We start from the raw sequence: 21,993 nt of genomic DNA on the forward strand, positions 1-21,993 counted from the left end.
ACTGAAAAAATGTGAAAACCACTCAAAACCTCTGAGAAATTAAAGTTGGTTTTCATAAGGCTGCTTCCCCCTGGCCTTCTGCTCACCTGGTATAACCTGTGCATACTACATACTTATTTGAACAGGGGTATGTAGGAAAGGAAGGATGAAAGAGTGAAACAAAATATTGTCAACATCTGCCTTGTGACTTAGAAAATAAATATGATGCCATGCCATTAAGGGATTCTTCTGAGAAAAATGAAGTTATTGCACAAAGAAACAGATTCTTAGAAAGACTGAAAAATTTGCTGGTACTTCTAAAACTGTTGAGTATGACTAAGAAATGAGACGCCCCATCACACTGCCATTTAGGACGGGTTCTAAAACATTTCCCTGACTCAGGGCCATATTTTGGTAAAGAGAATGAAGAGAATGAGTCTGGTTTACCATGTGATTCTTTTACTCAATCTTCCATTCACACATACACACACACACACACACCATTAGCAACATCATGAATTCCTTCACTTCTCCTGGCTTCTCTCACCATTTATTTATTTATTTATTTATTTTTGAGATGGCGTATTGCTCTGTCACCCAGGCTGGAGTGCAGTGGGACGATCTCGGCTCACTGCAACCTCCGCCTCCTGGGTTCAAGCGGTTTTTATGCCTTAGCTTCCCAAGTAGCTGGGATTATAGGTGCCTGCCATCACGCCCAGCTAATTTTTTTTTTTTTTTTTTCAGTACAGACGGTTTCACCATGTTGGCCAGGCTGGTCTTGAACTCCTGGCTTCAGGCGATCCACCCGCCTTGGCTTCTCAAAGTGCTGGGATTATCAGCGTGAGCCATCACGCCTGGCTTTTAATATGTTTTTTTGAAAAGGTCTTGCTCTGTCACCCAGACTGGAGCATAGTGGCACAATCTCGGCTCACTGCAGCCTTGACCTCCCAGGCTCAAGTGATCCTCCCACCTCAGCCTCCCCAGTAGCTAATTTTTGTAACACCACCACGCCCAGCTAATTTCTGTATTTTTTGTAGAGATGGGGTTTCACCATGATAGACAGGCTGGCCTTGAGTTCCTGGGCCTGAGCCATCATCCCACCTTGGCCTCCCAAAGTGCTGGGATTACAGGCATAAGCCACCATGCCTGGCCTCTCTCTTAATTCAGTGTTTTAGGCTTTTCAGCTAACCTGTAGATTATTTAACACAGTGAAGGGGGTTTCTCTTTTATTATCTAGAGCACTTGGTACAGGAGTCAGTTCTACCTCCAGGTGGGGTTTGTTGGGAAAGGATTCAGATGAGGAGCGATGCTTCAGCTGAGTCTTAAAGGAGGTATTTTCCAGGTAAAAGAGGCAGGGAAAGAAAACCCAGGGGGAGTCTGGAGGTGAGAAAGAGGCTAGTGGAAGGTGCAGGTGCAGTCTGGCTGTGCTAGTGCCAGGACATGGGTGATGGGTCCCAGCTGGAAAGAAGGCTAGCCTTGAAGTTGGGAACCAGGTACCAAGTGCCTTATGGCCCCTGCAGGTATGTCCTGAGGCCAACCAGGATCGTTTGGAAGATTTTAAGCCGAGGGTGAGAGGTAGGATGGACTCAGATTTGGGGACCTGAGTGGGGAACCTGATCAGATTTGCTTTTTGGAAAGTGACTGTGACAGATACGTGAGCCATGGGCAAGTCTTCAACCTAAGCCTCAGTTTCCTCATTTCTCAAGCAGGAACAATAGATGTGCATGAAGATTGGAAGAGATAATGTATGTGAAAAGTGGTATATGTCAACTATTATTACATGACTTTGAGTCGTGAATGAGTTAACATGCTTACTTTCTCAAGAAGAGATCAGCTTTGTCATCTGGGGCAAAATACACATGCTTGGTATTGTTTCTTGATTTATACAGCTGTTTCCTTAAACGTTTTTTTTAAATGGGAGCAGCTATTACTATTTTTTGTCTGTTTCAGCTTAAACTCTGTTACAAAATGGAAGGAATGAGTTGAACACTGATCGTAGAAAAGGAAAAGAAAGTTTTTATTTTTTGCCTTGTGCATTCATTCTTTCAAAAGCCATTTCGAGTAAAAAACATTTTCTTTCTTCTCATAGTAAGTAGCAACTCAGGTGCCTGAAGACCCCAACATATTTTACTAAAACTCTCCACTCCAAAAGAGCATCAGTTGTGTGTAGGTGAATAGAAACCTGTGTGTAGGCTGGGCACGGTGGCTCACACCTGTAATCCCAGCACTTTGGGAGGCCAAGGCGGGTGGATCACCTGAGGTCAGGAGTTTGAGACCAGCCTGGCCAAAATGGTGAAACACTGTCTCTACTAAAAATTCAAAAATTTGCCTGGCGTGGTGGTGCGCACCTGTAGTCCCTAAGCTACTGCAGAGGCTGAGGCGGGAGAGTCGCTTGAACCTGGGAGGCAGAGATTGCAGTGAGCCGAGATCGCGCCACTGCACTCCAGCCTGGGTGACAGAGCGAGACTCTGTCTTAAAAACAAAAACAAACAAAAAAGAAACCTGGTATGTAAGTAGCTAAATATAGAGACGTACAGGAGGCATCTTGTAATGTGTGATTATTCATCTGATTTTATTCAGTGTGCCATTAAGAAGGACCCTTGCTTCTAAAGAAAATTAGAACATTTTCAAAGCTTGCGTCTGAATCCTGTCTCACTACTCAGTAATGGAGTGACCCAGGAAACCACATCACCTCCCCAAGCCCCAGTCCCTGTGAAATGGGGAGTGTAGTTAAGACCTGCTTCCTAGGGCTGTTGGGAGGATCAGGTGAGACAATCTGATTGAAGGACTTGGACCAGTGCCTGATAAATAATAAGTACTTGGTAAGTTATTATTAGGGCTGGGAGAGGAATAACTTCAGCTGTGAAAGCTAATACTAGTCTACCCTGATGATGGCATCAGATACTTATTTTCAAGTTTCTTCTGAAGACAAATTTTAACTGACACTTGAAAAACAGGAAGAGCATGAAAAAGAGGACTCAGTATAGCCTCTAAAGGCTGTTGAGCCTGAAGAGGTATTGGAATGCGGTGCCTGCCTTGTGTTGCAGGCTTCAGCAGTTTAGGCCCAGATGACCGTGGGTCCCACCTGCCTGACAGCAGGGCACACAGGTGCTGAGCAGTTGGCCATTACTGGGCTGTGAAAACAGCATGAATGGGGAATGGGGATTGTGGGCAAAGCAGCACAGTCCACATGTTTGCAGGTGGGAAAGTCAAACTCTGTCTTTATTCTTTTACCATTTTATTTGGGATAGGTAGCAGCACTGCCTGGGAAGATCCTTGGGAGGGAGGAGAAGGAATCTGTTGGATGGAAATCTTACCTTTGAGTATCAGTTATATTTAATGCCTAGTTTCAGCCCTTTTCATATTAGACTTTCCAACAGCAAGTCAAGGAAAGTCAAGGAGTGGAAGGAAGATGGGCTCAGAGGAAAGGTTCTTTTTTTTTTTTTTTTTTTTTGAGATGGAGTCTTGCTCTGTCACCCAGGCTGGAGTACAGTGGCACGATCTTGGCTTCACTGCAATCTCTGCCTCCTGGGCTCAAGTGATTCTCCTGCCTCAGCCTCCCGAGTAGCTGGGATTACAGGCATGTGCCACTACGCCTGGCTAATTTTCATATTTTTAGTAGAGACGGGGTTTTGCCACGTTGGCCAGGCTGGTCTCGAACTCCTGACCTCAAGTGATCTGCCTGCCTTGGCCTCCTAAAGTGCTGGGATTACAGGTGTGAGCCACTGCGCCCGGCTGGAAAGGTTCTTTTAAGAGTTCCACAAAGTGGCCAAAAGTTTGTTCTTGCATTTCATCATGCGTATGCCTTGGAGTTACGTTTTTGGAATATGACCTAAGAAAACAAACTTTCCAGGTAACACGTAGCTGGTTCCCATCTTTCTAGCATCTCTGCCTTTGGCTGATGTGACGCCATACGTTCCTGATGGTTAATGTCAGCTCTGTAGGGGTCTGATGCCAAGTACAGTCATAGCTCAGCCATGAAATAGGGCCTTCTAGATAGGCCAGATTCAGTGCCCTTCCCAACAGATGCCTCTCCAGCCCCCACACCTCCCGACTCCACCAAAATGAAGTGGAAGCATGTCTTCAGTTGCCCACTTCTTCTGCGTCTGGTCAGGCACAACTCAAGAATGTTGGCTGATGATGGGCTCAAGGCAGGCACAGCCCGCTTCACTGAGTCGTGCATGTGTGCAGGCTTGATTGACATTGGCAAAATCTGCAAGGATATTTCTAGATATTCCAAGTGATTGGTTCCTCTGAGGAAATGAAACATTAAAATATATATATATATATATACGTATATTTAATTATTTTTTTAAAACCACAATTGAAAAAATTCTTTGCCACTGGGTAGAATTAAATCTGACAGGAAACCCTAGGAGTTTTTATTAGTACTATTATTGTTTTCTTTGGCTCCATGTATTATGTCGGTAAAATGACAAAAACAAAAAGGAAAAAAATTATAAAAGACAAATATTTTGTACAAAAATACAAAGTTTTAAAAGCTCTTTAAGTATATTTCATATTATTACTAAAAGTTGGCCTATATATCTGTATGTCTGCATATTTTTCCTACACTTGGGATTTTAGAAACGTGTACTGTTTACACAGTATATGCTTAAGTTCTTCCTATAACTCAACAACCAATGATAGCCTTTTTCTGATTGGAGTGTTCCATACTTTGGAGGACATAATTTGTATAATCGCACAGTTACTGACGGAGGAGAATCTATGTGATTCAGTCCATGTGCGCAATGAAAATCAGCATATCACTCTGGGGAACATTTTAGTTCCCAAGTCTCTGGGTAATGACGGATGGTAAAAAACACTAGCTGTCAATTTTTTTTCAGTAATTGGTTTTCAGTGCTTTTTTTTTTCAATCTGATGAGAAGGTGATGCAATTAGAAAGGAGTGTCCTTTGCCTTTGAGAGCTGAAAATTTGCTCATGTGATCCCATCACAGTCCATTATAATGCAGATGACAGTACTAAAAGAGAGAAATAAGAATGGGCATTAGTTTTTCTTAAATAATAAAGTTAATGTGCAATTCAAAAAAAAAGGAACGTGTATTTTTATAGGACAGTGTCTAAAATACATCATTCAACAATGCTTATATTTTCAAAGAAATGTCTAGAAGATCTTATTCAGATGAAAAGCTAAGTTTCATTTTGAAAAGCCTATTCTGGGGAAGCCTGGTCCCTACTCATATCCCAAATGGCCAAACAAAGCATACAAAAGACAAATCTGAGTTACTTGTCACCATCAATTATAATCTCTTGTTTAGATATCTGTGTTTTTCCCCCTCAACTGACCCAGCTGTGAGTTCCTATGTGTCTTAAGGTCCCTAGCACTTGGACCAATGCCTGACACATCAAAGGTGCTCAATAATTGTCTGTTGAATGGCAATACGGATAATTTATGCCCCAGTTACTTCCAAAAATAGTTTGACCAAAATATATTTGAGGTTTTTGTTTACTGCCAACTTTTTAAATGAACAGCTTTATTGGAATATAATTCACAAATTGTATAATTCACCCATTTAAAGCATATAATTCAGTGGTCTTTGGTATAGTCACAAAGTTATGCAATTTAGAACCAATCTAATCTAATTTTAGAACATTTCCATCACCCCAAAAGAAACCCCATATCCATTAGCATTCATTCCCCATTTCCTCCATCCCCTATCACAAACTTTTAATCTCATTCTGGTGAAGAAAACTAAGATGCCACATTCCAAAGAGGGTCGTGTGTTAAATGAAGCTTTAGATACATAGCCTTTGAAGTCAAGAAAATCTCCGAAAGTTGCTTTGGCTTATGAGCTTATAAGCAGCACAGACGATCTCCCTCTATTATGTATCACAGGATCTGGCCTATAGTAGATGCTCAATAGATACACGTGGAATTGAATGCTTGGCCACCTGGATTAGCTGTGTATGAATGTCTACAGAAAAGAACTAACGTTGGTGCTATATCTTTTTTCTTTTTTTTTCTTTTTTCTTTTTTGAGATGGAGTTTCACTCTTGTTACCCAGGCTGGAGTGCAAGGTGCGATCTCGGCTGACCGCAACCTCTGCCTTCTGGGTTCAAGCGATTCTCCTGCCTCAGCCTCCTGAGTAGCTGGGATTACAGGCATGCGCCACCAAGCCCAGCTAATTTTGTAATTTTAGTAGAGATGGGGTTTCTCCATGTTGGTCAGACTGGTCTCAAACTCCCCAACTCAGGAGATTCACCTGCCTCGGCCTCCCAAAGTGCTGGGATTACAGGCGTGAGCCACTGTGCCTGGCTGGTGCTATATCTTAAAGAACAATTAACTCACAATATAAGATACTTACCTGGGTCAGTTAGTTTAGCATTCGTTGAGTACTTCCTACATGTGAGGCACATTTATTAACTTATTTAAATCTTCACAACAATCTCGTGAAGAAGATGCTATTACTATTCCCCTGAGGTTAATCACCTGCCCAGTTAATAAATGGCATAACCAGGACTGAAACCTAATTGCAGAGCCTGTATTCAGGGCCCTTGTACCCACCACCCCTCAGCCTTTCATAGGACATAAGCTGGCAGCTCCCTCTTAAATCCCATCTACTGCTCACCTGTCTCCCTGTCTTTTTCGCAAATGAAGTTATTGACGTCTTCACATTGGAAATCGTTCCACTGCCCAGCATAAATCAACCCAGCACAGTCTTCTCCTGGCCCGTGGCCATGACCCCAGTTATCCGGTTGTCCAGCTTTCCAATTTCTTTTAGCAAAACAGAAATTGAATGTTATTTGCACAGTAATGCAGAGCTTTTCTTTACTCAAGAGCAGCAGAGAAATATAAAAAAACAAAATTGAAGCATGTCATTTATCCTGGAATGAAAATGCAGTTTAAAAAGCAGTACGTGCTCTTATTCAGAGAAAGGAGGAGCTGTTTTGCAGAGTAATGCATAATGCAGCATCTCCCTGCAGGCTTGTGATCTTTGCTACCACGAACCAAACTCACTAGGCTGGTTCATCACAATGCGGAGGGAGCGAATCCTGCTTTGGGACAGTTAGATGAATGACTTTCTAATGTGTACTGGAATGCTGACTTCTGGGCATGAGTGTGTGTATGTGTGTGAATATCTATTCATTATGAGGACATGATACACACACACACACACACACACACCGTCTTGTGAGAACCCAGAGGGACCTTGTACATTTCAATATCTTGCCTCTAACAAGTCCAAGAGCCAGGAAGAGAAAGTGAAAGACTTTTGATATACATTTACAAGAACCCACAATTACAAATAACTGGTTATGATTGCCTGGGTGAGTTGTAGAAGGTTGATTGCTTTAGAAAGAAATAGTAACTTAATCTTACTGAAAATGACTCCTATATTTCACTCCCTTTTTTGGGAGAGAAATTCTTAAAAACAAGTTTTCTTTAGGATGAGTTCACATGGGCCTTGTTAACTTGGATGCTGCTGCTCAGAACAGCACTTTGCCAGGGATAACAGCTCTTGATTCCGTTTCCATGAATAAATCAGGTGTGCTTCCAGACTCACCCCTTGAAGGTTCAATCTTGTCTAAGAAGCAGATTCATGCACAGAAGCTTGTGGCTGCTGCCTGAGAGGACAAGCCTGCCTCACGTGGAGGGTCTGGAAGAACATCTGCAGCGGAGGGTGCTTCCCATATGACTCATTACCGCACCGGCCACAGGGTGTCCTCGAGTCACCCGAGGAGACAGCCTGTATGGCCCTGCATCTTTGGACAATAACACCCGCAAAACCAGAGGGCAGCGGGAAAGGACATTTGAAGTTTATAGTCAAAGGGTGGGGACAGGGTAGAACTGACTCCCCCACACCAAATGTGTATTTTGGGATTTAAAAAAAATGAGTATGAAGGCTGGGCGTGGTGGCTCATGCCTGTAATCCAGCACTGTGGGAGGCTGAGGCAGATGGATCACCTGAGGTCAGGAGTTCGAGACCAGCCTGGCCAACATGGCGAAACCCCGTCTCTACCAAAAATACAAAAATTAGCTGGGCATGGTGGCGGGCACCTGTAGTCCCAGCTACTTGGGAGGCTGAAGCAGGAGAATCGCTTGAATCCAGGAGGTGGAGGTTTGCAGTGAGCCAAGATCATGCTACTGCACTCCAGCCTGGGTGACAGAGTGAGGCTCCATCTCAAAAAAAAAAAAAAAAAATATCTATATCTATATCTATATATATATATATATATTAATTGAGTGGCCTCAATTAAATAAACCTAGTGATAAAAGAGAATTCAGAGGAAACCATCGATTGGTGAGAGTAAAAATGGAATGCTACTTAGAAGGGAGAGTTAGAAAATAGTCACTCACTCACTCACTCACTCACTCACTCACTCACTCACACCAGGCATCCACAGCACTCCTGCTATGAGCCAGGTATCATCTGGATGATAGCAACATAGCAGTGCAGAGAAGAGACAAAGTCCCAACTCTTACAGCTTACATAACAGATGAGCCACAATGAGTTCAAAATCTCAGCCTGTGACAATCTCAGCCTGACGCCAAATAGAGATGAAGTTGGAAGGAAAAGTAGTTTACTTTCACATTTGTTTTTTTGTATAACTCTTTCCACCTTGTGAGATTCTTCTGGAAATGTCAACAATGCCTGAGAAGTTTGATCTTGTGGACGTACATCTCGTTCATTTCTGCCAGTAATATGAAGGGGTTTGATTCCATTTTTGTTTATAAAATTTGAGATCTATGATTCCTGAATGTATAATGATAGGATATTTGATATTCTTGACTTCTCAGTTAATTGGGAAATTGTATAAATGACTTCTTTGGGCTTAGAAGTCCTGCTTAATATTTTCCCCTTGCGTTTCCTTTTAAGTCATTTTAAGTTAAAGAAATAAAAAGGATGTATCAACCGGGCAGAGAAATAACTGACTGATAAGAAAGGAGATAAACTTTATCACCTTTCTCCATTTGTTTTTCCAGGTCACTGGAATTCTTCACATACAGTGCTGAAGGCTTTCCTTAAGACTAAAAGCAGAATGCAGTTCTGTCACCATAGGCGGAGGTGACTGCAGTAGGCCAGAATGGGTGGAAAGTGGGTAGCCTGAAGCCAGACTGAAGGAAAATTTATTCTGTGGGCCGACCACCCAGAGTCTCAAAGCATCCTTTGGCAAAGCTAAAATCACATGGAGTGATTTGTGGCAAAACCCCTGCATGTTTTGCATGTTTATAAACAGTCTGCATGTTTATAATAAAATAGAACATAACGTGTCATATAAGCAAAATGTATATATTTTGGAGAAGAATGTCAGCTTAAATAGTGCCTTAACCTCATTCACAGGTAGATTCTGGCAAGGTGAATGGCTGAAGTCTGGGACTCAAAGCCCTGAATTCTACATTATCATACACGTGTCACAGAAGTGAGCGGTAGCAGCACATACATGTACTTGGACATCACACTCTGAGTATACCAGGAATCTTGGAAATGCTTGGACTGATTGCTCCAGTAAGCTGGAAACACACACACATCAAATATATATATCTAAATATAAGATATTTAGAATAGGATTTAGAGGCTGGGCACGGTGGCTCACACCTGTAATCCCAGCCCTTTGGGAGGCCGAGGTGGGTGGATCACCTGAGGTCAGTAGTTCAAGACCAGCCTGGCCAACATGGCGAAACCCCATCTCTACTAAAAATACAAAAATTAGCCAGGCCTGGTGGCAGGTGCCTGGAGTCCCAGCTACTCGGGAGTCTGAGGCACGAGAATCGCTTGAACCCAGGAGGTGAAGGTTGTAGTGACCCAAGATCATGCCACTGTACTCCATCCTGGTTGACAAAGCGAGTCTCCATCTCAAAAGAAAAAAATAGGATTTAGAATATAGGACCATAGAATGAAAGAGCCCGGAACAGAACCTTTAATATCTTCTAATTCAGCCTAGCGCAGTGGCTCACACTGTAATCCCAGCAATTCAGGAGGCTAAGGCAGGAGGATCGCTTGAGCCTGGGAGTTCAAGACCAGCCTTGGCAACACAGTGAGACCTCCCATCTCTATAAAAAATTTAAAATGAATTAGCCAGGTATGGTAGCTGATGCCAGAAGTCCCAGCTACTCAGGAGACTAAAGTAGGAGGATCACTTGAGCCTGGGAGGTTGAGGCTGCAGTGAGCCATGATCGTGCCACTGCACTCCAGCCTGGACAACAGAATGAGCCCATCTTAAAAAATAAAACACAAAAAACTGAAAACACAATGTATGATATTATATGGAGCAGTCTGCATAGACAGAAAGGCACCACATTTTATCTTTGTGATGTCAAGATGAAAGCTGTGACTCGTAACGTGACAGCATACTTCCACCAAATGAGGTCCTGTGGACAGAGGAACAGAAGAGCTTCTAGTGCGTTTAGGGAGATTCTCAGGAAGACTGTCACATCTCTGGTAATCTAAAGTGGGTAACTGCAAGCAGGGTAGGCAAGAGAGGCCTTAAAAACCTCCCTTAGCATTCTACTCTGAGCAGGTGGGCAGTACCGAGGTCCCATATGCATCTGGCTCCCGCAGGTCTAGCAGGCAGCCTCCATTAACAATGATAGTCTGCCCAATGACATGCTTACACCTATACTCATTACACCAAGAGTAAAAGGATCAGCCTTTTTTTTTTTTTGAGACAGAGTCTTGTTCTGTCTTGGAAAAAAAAAAAAAAGAAAGAAAAAAAGCCAAGGCTGGAATGCAGAGGTGTGATCACAGCTCACTGCAACTGCAGCCTCAACCTCCCAAGCTCAAGTGATCCTCTCACCTCAGCCTCCTGAATACCTGGGACCACAGATGCACACCCGCACACTCAGCTAATTTTTAAGTTTTTTGTAGACATGGGGTCTTACTATGTTGCTCAGGCTGGTCTCGAACTCCTGGGCTCAAGCAATCCTCCCGCCTTGGCCTCCCAAAGGAAAAGATCAACTTTGACATGTTCCTGGTTTTATAGATCCTTTCTACTGTTGGTCTTTCTATTTCACTGCTTTCCAGTCTTTATTATTTCCTTCCTTTGACTTACTTAGGGATTAATTTGTTCTTCTTTTTCTACCCTGGTAAAGTGGAAGCTTAGATAATTGATTTGCAACCTTTAAACAATGTTTCTAATATATGTATTTCAAAACTATAAATGTCCCTTTCTAAATACTATTTTAGCTGCATCCCACAGATTTTGATATGTTTTCATCTTCTTTGAAACATTTTCAGATTTCCTTTGTGATTTTTTTCTTTGACACATGGGTTATTTAGAAATGTGTGGTTTAAAATAATTGGGATTTTACAGATATTTTTCTGTCTATGTCTAATTTAATTATTTTGGTCAGAAAACGTACTCTATATAGTTCTAGTTCCTTTTTTTTTTTTTTTTGAGATGGAGTCTCGCTCTGTCACCCAGGCTGGAGTGCTGTGGTGCGATCTCAGCTCACTGCAACCTCCACCTCCCGGGTCCAAGCAGTTCTCCTGCCTCAGCCTCCCGAGTAGCTGGTATTACAGGCACCTGCCACCATGCCTGGCTAATGTTTTTTACTTTTAGTAGAGATGGGGTTTCACCATGTTGGCCTGGCTGGTCTCGAACTCTTGGCCTCAGGTGATCCACCTGCCTTGGCCTCCCAAAGTGCTGGGATTACAGGCGTGAGCCATCATGCCTGGCCTGATAGTTCTAGTTTTTTTAAATTTATCGAAGACTTATTTTATGGCCCAGAATATAGTTCATCTTGGTGAATGTACCACATGCACCTGAAAAGAATATGTATTTGCAGATGTTGGGTAAAACATCCCACAAATATCAATTAAGTCAAGTTAGTTGATTGTGTCTACTATATCCCTATTAATTTTTCCATCAGTAATTGAGAGGGGAATGTTGAAATCTCCTTTGAAGGCCTGTTCTTTGCTGTATCCACAGTTAGGGTTGCTATGCTCTATTGACTGTGACATGGCCCTGGAAACCTGCCTTTTTAAAACATGATCCCAATGACGACTGCTCACTCATACTGCTGCCCCCACACTCCAGAAAAGATCCTGCAGGCCAGCACAGAGGCTGGCTCGTGGCAGACACTTCAAGATAATTCATCAAATGTTATCATGAGACTGTGGCCCAATGGACTCTAATCTCCAGTCAGGGGCTGGGTGTTGACCAAGAATGAAGTTTCACAGGACCTGGTGAAATGAAAAGAATAAGGACAACGTGTGTGTGTGAATGTAAGATGGCCAGCCGTCTCTTCTTGGAAATAATTATAGGTTTATTATTATTTTTTTAATGCTGACATCTGCTGATTGGTACTTTCTAAAAGCCTTGTCCTTAATTGGCAAATAAAATCCTGCTGATCTGTGTCAGCGCTGCCAACCTTTCTTTTGAAATTGTATTGGTGTGTGGATCCAAAGCATCTGGGGACCCATCCTTGGAACTGTCCTGGGCCATTGCAGATGGCATCTCACACCACCCTTTCCCCTCAGCTGGTCCTGTCCTGCTGCAGTGCAGAAAGAGCCATAAGATTCAGCAAGTCAGGTTGAGTGTTTCACGGGAAATAAGCCTGAGCTCAATCTGTGTGTCCCCTAAGCCTTTGGCTTCTGTTCCATGTCACTATTGCCTTCTGTCTGTTCCAGCACTCTCTTTCTCAACCAGGTCTCAGCATGAAAAATGAGGTGAGGCCAAGACGCAGAGGAGAGAGCCTTTTATCCCTCATCTATTTGCTCTTTAACAGTAACCACAAAACCCGCAAACTGTTTTAAAAGGATTGTATGTGTGTTGGGATAAAAGAATCAGGGGAAAGCAGAGGTACTTAATTCTTCTTAGCCTGGGCAAGGGATGGGATGGTGCCAGACCCATCGACTTCTATTTTTTGGAATAGTTTAAGAAGGACTGGTGCTAACTCTTCTTTGAATGTTTGGTAGAATTTGGCTGTGAAGTGTCTGGTCCTGGGCTTATTTTTTGGAAGGTTTCTGATTGCTACTTCAATGTCCTTATTTGTTATTAGTCTGGCCAGGCTATTTCTTCCTTTCCTTTCCCCGTTTTTTCAAGAGATGGGGTCTTGCTCTGTTGCTCAGGCTGGTCTTGAACTCCTGGCTTCAAACGATACTCCCACCTCAGCCTATGCTTTCTATTTCTTCTGGATCCAGTCTTGGTAGGCTGTAGGTTTTTAGGAATTTATCTATTCCTCTAGGCTATCCAATTTGTTGGTGAATAATTGTTCATAATAGTCTCTTGCAATGATCTGTTCCAGAAATCACTGCTGGCGGCAGGGGAAAGAGAGGTGGATGGGCCAATGCTTGGAGGCCACAGATGCAAAGACGAGGAGAGTAAAAGTGAGTCTGACTAGGAGGAGACATATTTGGGGCGGTTTATACTGGTGGGAGACCCCTGAGAGCCTGAAGCCCAGTCCCCATTCCCAGGCCATGCAGACAACGTTTTTCTTGTCTTCTTCACAAACCTGTTGTGGGACTTGAGTGAGACACTGTGTGGACATCCCAATCAGGATACTGTAAAATATATACACTCTATGTGGTATTTACCTGCAACTGCTAACTAGTATGATAATAATTACGATGATAATAGCAATAACATACCAATACCAGCAGGTACTATTTCTTGAGCACTTCCTATGTGCCAAGCCCTCGACTAAATGCTTTGCATACAGACATCACACTTTATTTTCACAATACTGACATAGGTATTTTGGAAAATTCATCTTATAAATGGGGACATGGAGGTTTTGCAGAGTTGAGTAACTCACATGAGGCCTTGCAGCTTTGAGTGTTGCTGGGTCAAGGCCCAGAACCCCGATCTTGCTGATGCTAGAGCATGCACTCCCTCCCTTGACTGCACTGGCTTTCTTTCTAGTTTGTGCAATGTTTATTATTACATGTCAAATTAAATTAGCCTTTGGTTATTGAGACCTCATAACACGCCCGTCTTAACTTATTCTTGCTTTTAAAATTTGATCCTGGGGATTTTTATGTTTCTATGTATTCCTTTGGGTGGAAAACGAGAAGCACAGTCTGTGTGGTGGCTGGGGTGCAGAAGCTGAGGATTTGGGAGGCTCCAAAATGGCTGTGGTTGGGGATTGGGTGCCCAGTAAGGTGTCTGGTGACGTCATTCTTCTCAGGTCCTGGGTACCAAGCCGGTGCGCTCCATCCAAATCATATAATTCTTGCTGGACCCCAGGGAAGAGGAGAAAAATTTCACATTGGGAGAGCTAGTGTAGACAGTAATGTTCCTGCTCAATCCATTCCATATGGGCCAATCCAGTTTTTTACTTGAGGAAAGGCTTAAGATTGAATTTCTTAGTGAGTCTAACCCAGACCTTTGTGCATTTATGGCAGTGAAAAAAGTGGAGAAGATGATTTTTTGTTTCAGCTTCTCCCAACTCTCTTAAAAAAAAAAGACCACGGTGCTCTTGGCTGTCAAAAAAGCAGAATTTTGTCTTTTTAAAAAAACAGTCTCTGTCTCCCATCCCATCCCCAGCTCCAATCTTCTACAGCTACTGTTTTAGATGGTGATTCCTGCAACTGTTTTGAGTCTCCTAAAGTGCATCCCTGCTGTGCTGGGCACTTTCCTTATCTTGTCAGGCAAATTCTCAAGTGGCAGAGTATGCCAGGGAGTACCCCTTCCTCTCCCCAGGACAGGCGCAGAGGAGCAGACGAGTCTCTGACAGGCCTGCAGCAGATATCCACTTGCCCTTAAGGGCAGTCTGAGGCTCACCTTCAGGGCAGACCTAAAATCTTCTAATGTTCCAAATCAATATTTGGCCACGTGTTTATTTTTTATAAAGAGCTGGCCTGGCTAGGTGCGGTGGCTCATACCTCTGATCCCAGTGCTTTGGGAGGCCAAGGTGGGAGGATCACTTGAGGCTAGGAGTTTGAGACCAACCAGAGCAACATAGTGGAACACGTCTATACAAAAACTTTAAAAATTAGCCGGGTGTGCTGATGTGCACCTGTGATTCCAGGGACCCGGGAGTCTGAGGTGGGAGGATTGCTTGAGCTGGGGAGATAAGAGGCTGCAGTGAGCCATGATCATGCCACTGCCCTTCAGCCTGGGCAACAGAGTGAGACCATGTCTCTCAAAGACAAACAAACAAAAACAAAAGAGAGATGGCCTTATTCTGGTTTCCTCCTTTATCCTCTGATCCTACTCACATGGAGAATTTGAAAGTACAAAAGAGCCTGTTTATCCAAATGCACATGCACACACACATAGGGACATTTAAAAAACTCGATCTGGCTTTTCCATCACCTCTGACCCTCCTCCCTGCTGCTCGGCTGATACAGAGCTAGGCCTCCATGCCCATGAGACTCTCTTAGGCCTGAAACACCCTTGTTTTCTCCTCTCCTGGGACAGCCCCAGAGGCCACACCGTGGACTCTGCCTAGTGCTCAGAAGGTGCTTCCAATGCGGTGACGCTCTTGTGCCTGGTGGAGCCTCTGCAGGGTCTGGCCTCTCTGTCTCCAGCAAACTAAAGTTTACTCAGAGGGTTTTTGTTTTTTTTTTTTAATAAATTCTGCTTCATTTCTTACAGTTCCTTGCAATTTTCACACCCCTTAGAGACAAAGCCAGAGTACGGAGATGTGAAAATCAAAGTGATACAATACAGTCATTGTTAGATCTTTGGGTAGAATTAGGGAAGGAGCTAACACCCCCTGGGGTAGGATGAGGCCCTGGAGACTTCTAGGTTATCCGAGAAGGTACCTCAAAGTGATTCTATTCTTTGTTGCATAGAACTTAGGTCACATGGGACTTATGGGGACTCTTCAAACCTCTAGGGGATGGTTATCCCACAAATGCAACTTTGTTTATAGTGTATTTTAACTTACTATGTGTAGGAAAATCACACATTTGTAGTTTTTTTTTCTTTTTTCTTTTTTGAATAGAGTCTTGCTCTGTGACCCAGGCTGGAGTGCAGTGGCAAGATCTCAGCTTGCTACAACCTCCGCCTCCTGGGTTTAGGCAATTCTTCTGCCTCAGCCTCCTGAGTGGCTGGCATTACACGCATGTGCCACCATATCCGGCTAATTTTTGTATTTTTTTTTTTAGTAGAGACGAGATTTCGCCATGTTGGCCAGGCTGGTCTCGAACTCCAGACCTCAAGTGATCCACGCACCTCAGCCTCCCAAAGTGCTGGGATTACAAGCGTGAGCCACTGTGCCCAGCCAGGAAAATTACACATCCGTAGTTTCTAATCACACTCTGCCTAGAAGCCCAACTAGGGGTCAGGGGCACCCACAGTGTGATCCTGAAGGGAGCTCCCCAGTCCTTGGAAACACGCCTGGGGCGAACGCTGAACATGCCTGAGGTTGCCTGGTCTTCATCAGCCTTCCCCATAGCATTTGAAGAAAATGCCTTGGCCAGAAGTATTATGCTGTGTGGTTTTATGAGTTTCATGATTTCTTTCTTAGAAATGAAAAAAAATTCACTCCATGAAAAGAAGAAAGGAAAGCCTTATTTGACAGCGTATCGACTGTCAACCACGATTTCCCCAGGGGAAATACGCAACTGGTACCAGGAGCCCCAGTTTGGGAGGAGCGTCTAGGACACGAGGTCATTAAGGGAGAAACTGTTGGGAGTCGGGCAAGAAGTGACAACAGAACAGTGAGAGCCTGACCACCAATCTGGAAGCCTCTGAGTACTTACTTGTAGTCTGGAGATGTCCCATCCAGCCACTTCCATTCATTTTCACGCTCTGAGTCTGTGAGGCCGATCCAGTGGCTCTCTCTCCCTACCATCTGTTTTTTTATCCATTGCTGAAAAACAAAGCAGGGATGGTGCGTGACTATTTTTCAGAACAGATGTCTCAGGCCTTTTTCTTTTATTTAACATTTAGAAAAAAGGACAATTTAAAAGAGGATGGTTGTCAGAATGTGTAGCCTGCTTTTGCTTTCTGCTTTTTTCTTGCTACTTGCTTTGTTTTGTGCTGTTTGGGGGGCTTTTGACTTTTTTCCTCTTACAAGTTTACAACGGATGTTAAAGTGAGGCCCTTCCTCTAAATCACTCAGACAACCCAATGAATGTCCATTGGTCCCACTTCCTCCTACCACCCACCCATTTCTCCCATGTCCTAATCATAGGAATAGTCATGATATTCTTGGGCACTTCCTCTGGGCTGGGCCCCACGTGCAGTGTGTTGCACGTAGTGTGTCTTGTCTTCAAGCTTTTATAACAACCCATTGAACAAACATGAGAAGTAGCTGAGCTGGGCTTGGGCCCCGGTCTGTGTATTCTAAAGCCCAGGTGCTTGGTCACTCTCTGCCGTGTGCTCATTCCAGTCAGTTACTACAGGAAACATCTGTTTACAGGATCGTGTCTGCTGGAGACAACTTAGGGAGAAGGGAGGAGGCCACTGGAATTGGTGTGGTATCAAAGAAAGCGCTGCATTGTTGCTAGACGGACTGCAGTTTTGGTCTCAGTCTGCATAAACCTTGCTGGGCCTCAGTTTTCCCATGTGTCAAATGAGGATAATAAAAATACCTATGTTCTAGGGTTGTTGTGAGGTTTAAGGGAGAGAATGCCTCGCACAGTGCCTGGCATATAGAGGGGGTCTAATGAGTGGACACTAGCATTATCATGTGTGGGCTCTGCCTCCTCAGGCTTCTTCGTTCTTCCTGACTCCTCTGGGGCCATGCGTGGTCCCTTGCACCCCACTCCATCCCTACAGTGTTCATGCCTCTCTCTGTCCCCACAGGTGCCTGGTGGCAGCCCTCAAGCTTCTCTGCATTACAATTATTTCAACAGCCACCAGAAGGAGCCACACATCTCCAGGCTTGATAGGCAATATCTTCCAGGAAGAATCATGAAGATACAATTCCAATGCCATGAATGCTTCTAGCCACTGGATAAAACCCAAATCTCTATAATGTTGCCTCCCATGTTTACGCAACTAGGAATTCATGATATCTCTGAATCCCCAACAAGCCTGCAATTTCCAGATGTAAACTATCCTTAAATTATAGTTTTCCCCAACCAAGTATGTGGCAGGCATACCTGTTCCTCTCTAGTGTTTATGAAAACAAGATGTGAAGACTTGTCTTCACAGAAAAGCTTAGCATCCTCAAAAATTTCTTTCTCAACCGAAAAATAGTAGCATTTGTCTGTGAAGTTCTTCCAGTGAGGCGGGCAGCCTAGGAATGCAAAAGTGGAAAACATTGATTAAAAAATCACAGAAAGCACTCTGCCTTTCTTCAGCTGTGTTTCAGAGGCCAAAACTGTGGTCCCGCTGGGAGCAGCCTGAGCGTCCCTGCATGAGGCCCATAGCTAACGTTCAGGGACGTGCTCGCAGCAAGCATGAGCCCAGAGTGGACTGCAGAGCACAAGCCAAAACCACATAATCTGGAAAAGATCTTTGACTGGGTCTTTGTTCTTCCGTGTCTGGATCCGTCTTCACAATGACAGAAATCACAGAAGCAACAACAAGAAGCAGGGCAGGCACAGATGTTCAGCGTCAGTCTGGAATCATATGGAACCTAGGAACAGTTGGATGTGAGAACCCAGCACCAAAACTGGGCTCATGGATCAACAAAGATAACCCAGGCCTCACCGACTAAAATCAAGTAGAATAGGGGTTGGGTCGAAGGAGAGAAAAATAGGCTTGGTTGCTAACCAAACATTCGAGTTTTGCCAAAGGTTTAATTATCAAAAGACTAGAAGGCATCATAACATCTAACACCTTCCCAAAAAGAAATTAAATGCAGTCATCAATAGCAGAGGGTTCCATCCGCATGTTGATGGAGCTAACCGAGGGAGCCCATCTATCCCCAGAGTGAGGATGTAAAACGAGGGAAGAGAGGTCAGGGCGGCTAGCCGCAGACTTCCCTGAAGGAAATGTTTTGCGTTGTGCTTGTCTTCTGAGGGCTGGCTCCTATAAATAAACAAGTGCAAGAGCCGGGTGCGGTGGCCCACACCTGGAATCCCAGCACTTTGCAAGACTGAGGCGGGAGGATTGCTTGAGGCCAGGAGTTCAAGACCAGCCTGGGCAACATAGCAAGACCCCGTCTCTACAAAAATGAAAATAAAAAATTAGCCAGGTATGGTGGCACACCCTTGTGGTCCCAGCTATGCGGGAGTCTGAGTGGGAAGATCACCTAAGCCCAGGAGGTCAAAGCTGCAGTGAGCCATGTTTGCACTACTTCGCTCCATCATTCCAGCCTGGGTGACGGAGTGAGACCCTGTCCCATACATACATACATAATACATAAAACAAATGAGTGCTAGAGAAACTGATGGCGTTTAGAGAGAAACACATGCCTGGTATGGAGGCCTGTTTTGGCAGCAGGGCTCCTGTGCCAGCCCCTATGATGCCTTTGCTGTTAAATAATATGGAGTGGGGGACAAGATGTGGTGGCTCACACCTGCAATCCCAGCACTTTGGGAGACAAAGGTAGGTGGATCACTTGAGGCCAGGAGTTTGAGACCAGCCTGGTCAACATGGTGAAACCCCCTCTCTACTAAAAATACAAAAATTAGCTGGCTGTGGTGGCACACGCTTGTAGTCCCAGCTACGTGGGAGGCTAAGGCAGGAGAATCACTTGAACCCAGGATGTGGAGGTTGCAGTAAGCCGAGATCACGCCACTGCACTCTAGCCTGGGCAACAGAGTGAGACCCTGTCTCAAAACAAAAGCAAAAACAAATAACATGGGTGGGGCCACACACTGGGGGTTGGCTCAGTCTCAAGCACATGCATTGCCCTGTCCCCCTGGCTAGAGGGAGGGCTCGGACTTACCATTGTCCTCCGGTGCCGGGGTTGGCTCATTCTGCAGGGCCAGGGGTACCACTGCTCCTGATGGGCCAGGAGGGCCGGGGGGGCCCTTGGGCCCTGGCATGCCTGGTACCCCAGGCAAGCCTGGCAGTCCCCTAGGTCCAGGCACCCCAGGCTCCCCCACAGTGCCCTGTAGTCCCTGGAAGCCAGGAGGGCCCTGCGGGCCGGGGAGTCCTTCTTTGCCTGGTGGGCCCGGGGGGCCTGGGTCCCCACTGGGGCCCTGAGGGCCGGGCTTCCCAGGGGAACCACGGGAGCCTTTGGGGCCCTGGGAGCCTTTAGATCCTTTGCCGCCACGTTCTCCGGGGGGACCAGCTGGTCCAATTGGGCCTCTCTCACCCGCAGGGCCAGGCGGTCCAGGCTCCCCCTTCTCTCCTTTCTGTCCCTTATTGCCAGTTGGACCAGGGGGTCCCTGGGATCCTCTGTCACCTTTTGGACCCCTGGGGCCTGGTGGACCTAAAATATAAAAAAAAAAAGTGTCAACATGAAATCCACTGCAAATGATAGTTATGAATAATTTTTCTTCTTATAAAATCTCCAAATTAAAAAAACCTACCATACAAAATATATACATTAGGGAAAGATTTTTATCATACTACTGTTGACTGTTATGGGCTAAATTACGTAATCCTCCAAATTCTTATGCTGAAGTCCTAACCCGCAGCACCTCAGAATGGGACTTATTTAGAGACACGGCCTTTACAGAGGTCATCGAGTTAAAACGAAGTGACATGAGTGACCCTAATCCAACAGGGCTGGTGTCCTTAAAGAAGAGGGGATTAGGTCACAGACACATAGAGGAAAGATCGCTTGAGGACACAGGGAGAAGATGGACTCCTGCAAACCAAAGAGGGAGGCCTCGGAGGAAACAGCACTGCCGACACCTTGGTCTTGGACTTGTGGCCTCCAGAACCGTAAGGAAAGAAATGTCTGTTGTTTAAGCCTCCCAGTCTGTGTACTTTGTTATGGCAGCCCGAGCAAGCCAATATACTGTGTGTTCTTCAGTAAGCTCACCCTTCCTCTTCAAGCTTTTAGAATGTATTGTAACAGTGCACAACTTTTTAGTGCCCCACTGATGTCCTTCATGGTGACACTGACAGCCAGGGGCTTATTCTTCACAGTGACTCACACGATTAAACTGGGTTCTCTTAGTCACCTGGGCCTATGTTGTCATCAGCAGGAAAGTTGTGCAGACCAGGATCAGGATTTCCTCTTATTTATTTCCTCTTTTCCTTAATTTGATAAATATGTATTAAAGACCTATTATATGACAAGCACCGTGTTAAGGTATTGTGGGATAAAGAACTGAAGGAGACCAAAAAATGCCATCAAGTGTTCAGAGACATTGATGTATTAATTCTCTCCCCATAACCAAGCCTATAACTTCCGTATAAGCTTCCTCTCTGTTGTACCCCAGCTGGCATGCCTGTGCTGTCCACCAAAGCTGTGGGGGTGCTGCTGTCCTTAGGGCTGGGCCTCACTCACCCATGGGCCAGCTCAGAGGGACGGGAGGTCTCTGTGGGAAAGCCTGGTGGGGCTTTGCTGCCCATTGTGGACAGGTGTCCAAACTCTCTAGGTGGGTTTGTAAGTCTAATAATACACATAGGAAGGTAGGCTAGAGAAAAAGGTAATGTGGACCATCTAATTGGGAAGAAAAGCAAGTAATGCTCATTCCCATCATCCCATAAAGAGGCCCATGTAACACAGGATTGTTTTTCTTTCTTTAATTTCTCAGGGGTAACAGGAGATTTCACACAAATAATCACCTACCAGGAACTGTATAGTGAATGACAATTTTCAGGGTACTTTCACATACATTATGCCACCTGACCTTGCCTGTGCGGTAGAATTCTCATTGCACAGATGAGGACATGTAGGGCCAGAGATGCCAAACTATTTGTTCGAGGATACTTAGCTACTAGGAACAGATACCAAGGAGAGTAAGACATGGTCAGTCACAATCTAGTAGTGGAGCTGGGGCATGAACTCAGGTCTTCCGATGTTGAAATGAATAAATCTTAGAGTTTCTGAAATCTCACAATTCTGCATGAATAAGTAAAAGGCCACACTTACTCTCTCTCTTGCTCTTTTTTTAGAGACAGAGTCTCACTCTTTTTTTGTAGAGACAGTCTCACTCTGTCACCCAGGCTGGAGCAGAGTGGCATGATCATAGCTCACTGCAACTTTGCACTCTTGGGCTGAAGCAATCCTCCAACCTCAGCTTCCTCCCGTGTAGCTGGGACTACAGGCTTGTGCCACACTGCCTGCGTTTTTTTTTTTA

The 21,993-nt window shown here is 44.7% G+C and overlaps 1 protein-coding gene across 2 annotated transcripts in view; it reads right to left on the reverse strand.

Annotated features, from left to right (window-relative positions):
• Nucleotides 1-4,260: 4,260 nt before the first annotated feature.
• COLEC12 (collectin subfamily member 12) overlaps nt 4,261-21,993 on the reverse strand; it is a 181,464-nt gene continuing 163,731 nt past the window's right edge. For both annotated transcript variants that reach the window (XM_003262015.4, XM_030810670.1), the window contains 5 exons: nt 19,680-20,168; nt 17,944-18,080; nt 16,597-16,706; nt 6,571-6,716; nt 4,261-4,962 (listed from right to left, as the gene is read on the reverse strand). In XM_003262015.4, the coding sequence (XP_003262063.1) occupies nt 4,943-4,962; nt 6,571-6,716; nt 16,597-16,706; nt 17,944-18,080; nt 19,680-20,168 (902 nt within the window). In that variant the 3' untranslated portion in view covers nt 4,261-4,942. The remainder of the gene's footprint in view (nt 4,963-6,570; nt 6,717-16,596; nt 16,707-17,943; nt 18,081-19,679; nt 20,169-21,993) is intronic.

Source organism: Nomascus leucogenys, chromosome 4, assembly GCF_006542625.1.
Source record: "Nomascus leucogenys isolate Asia chromosome 4, Asia_NLE_v1, whole genome shotgun sequence".
NCBI lineage: Eukaryota > Metazoa > Chordata > Mammalia > Primates > Hylobatidae > Nomascus > Nomascus leucogenys.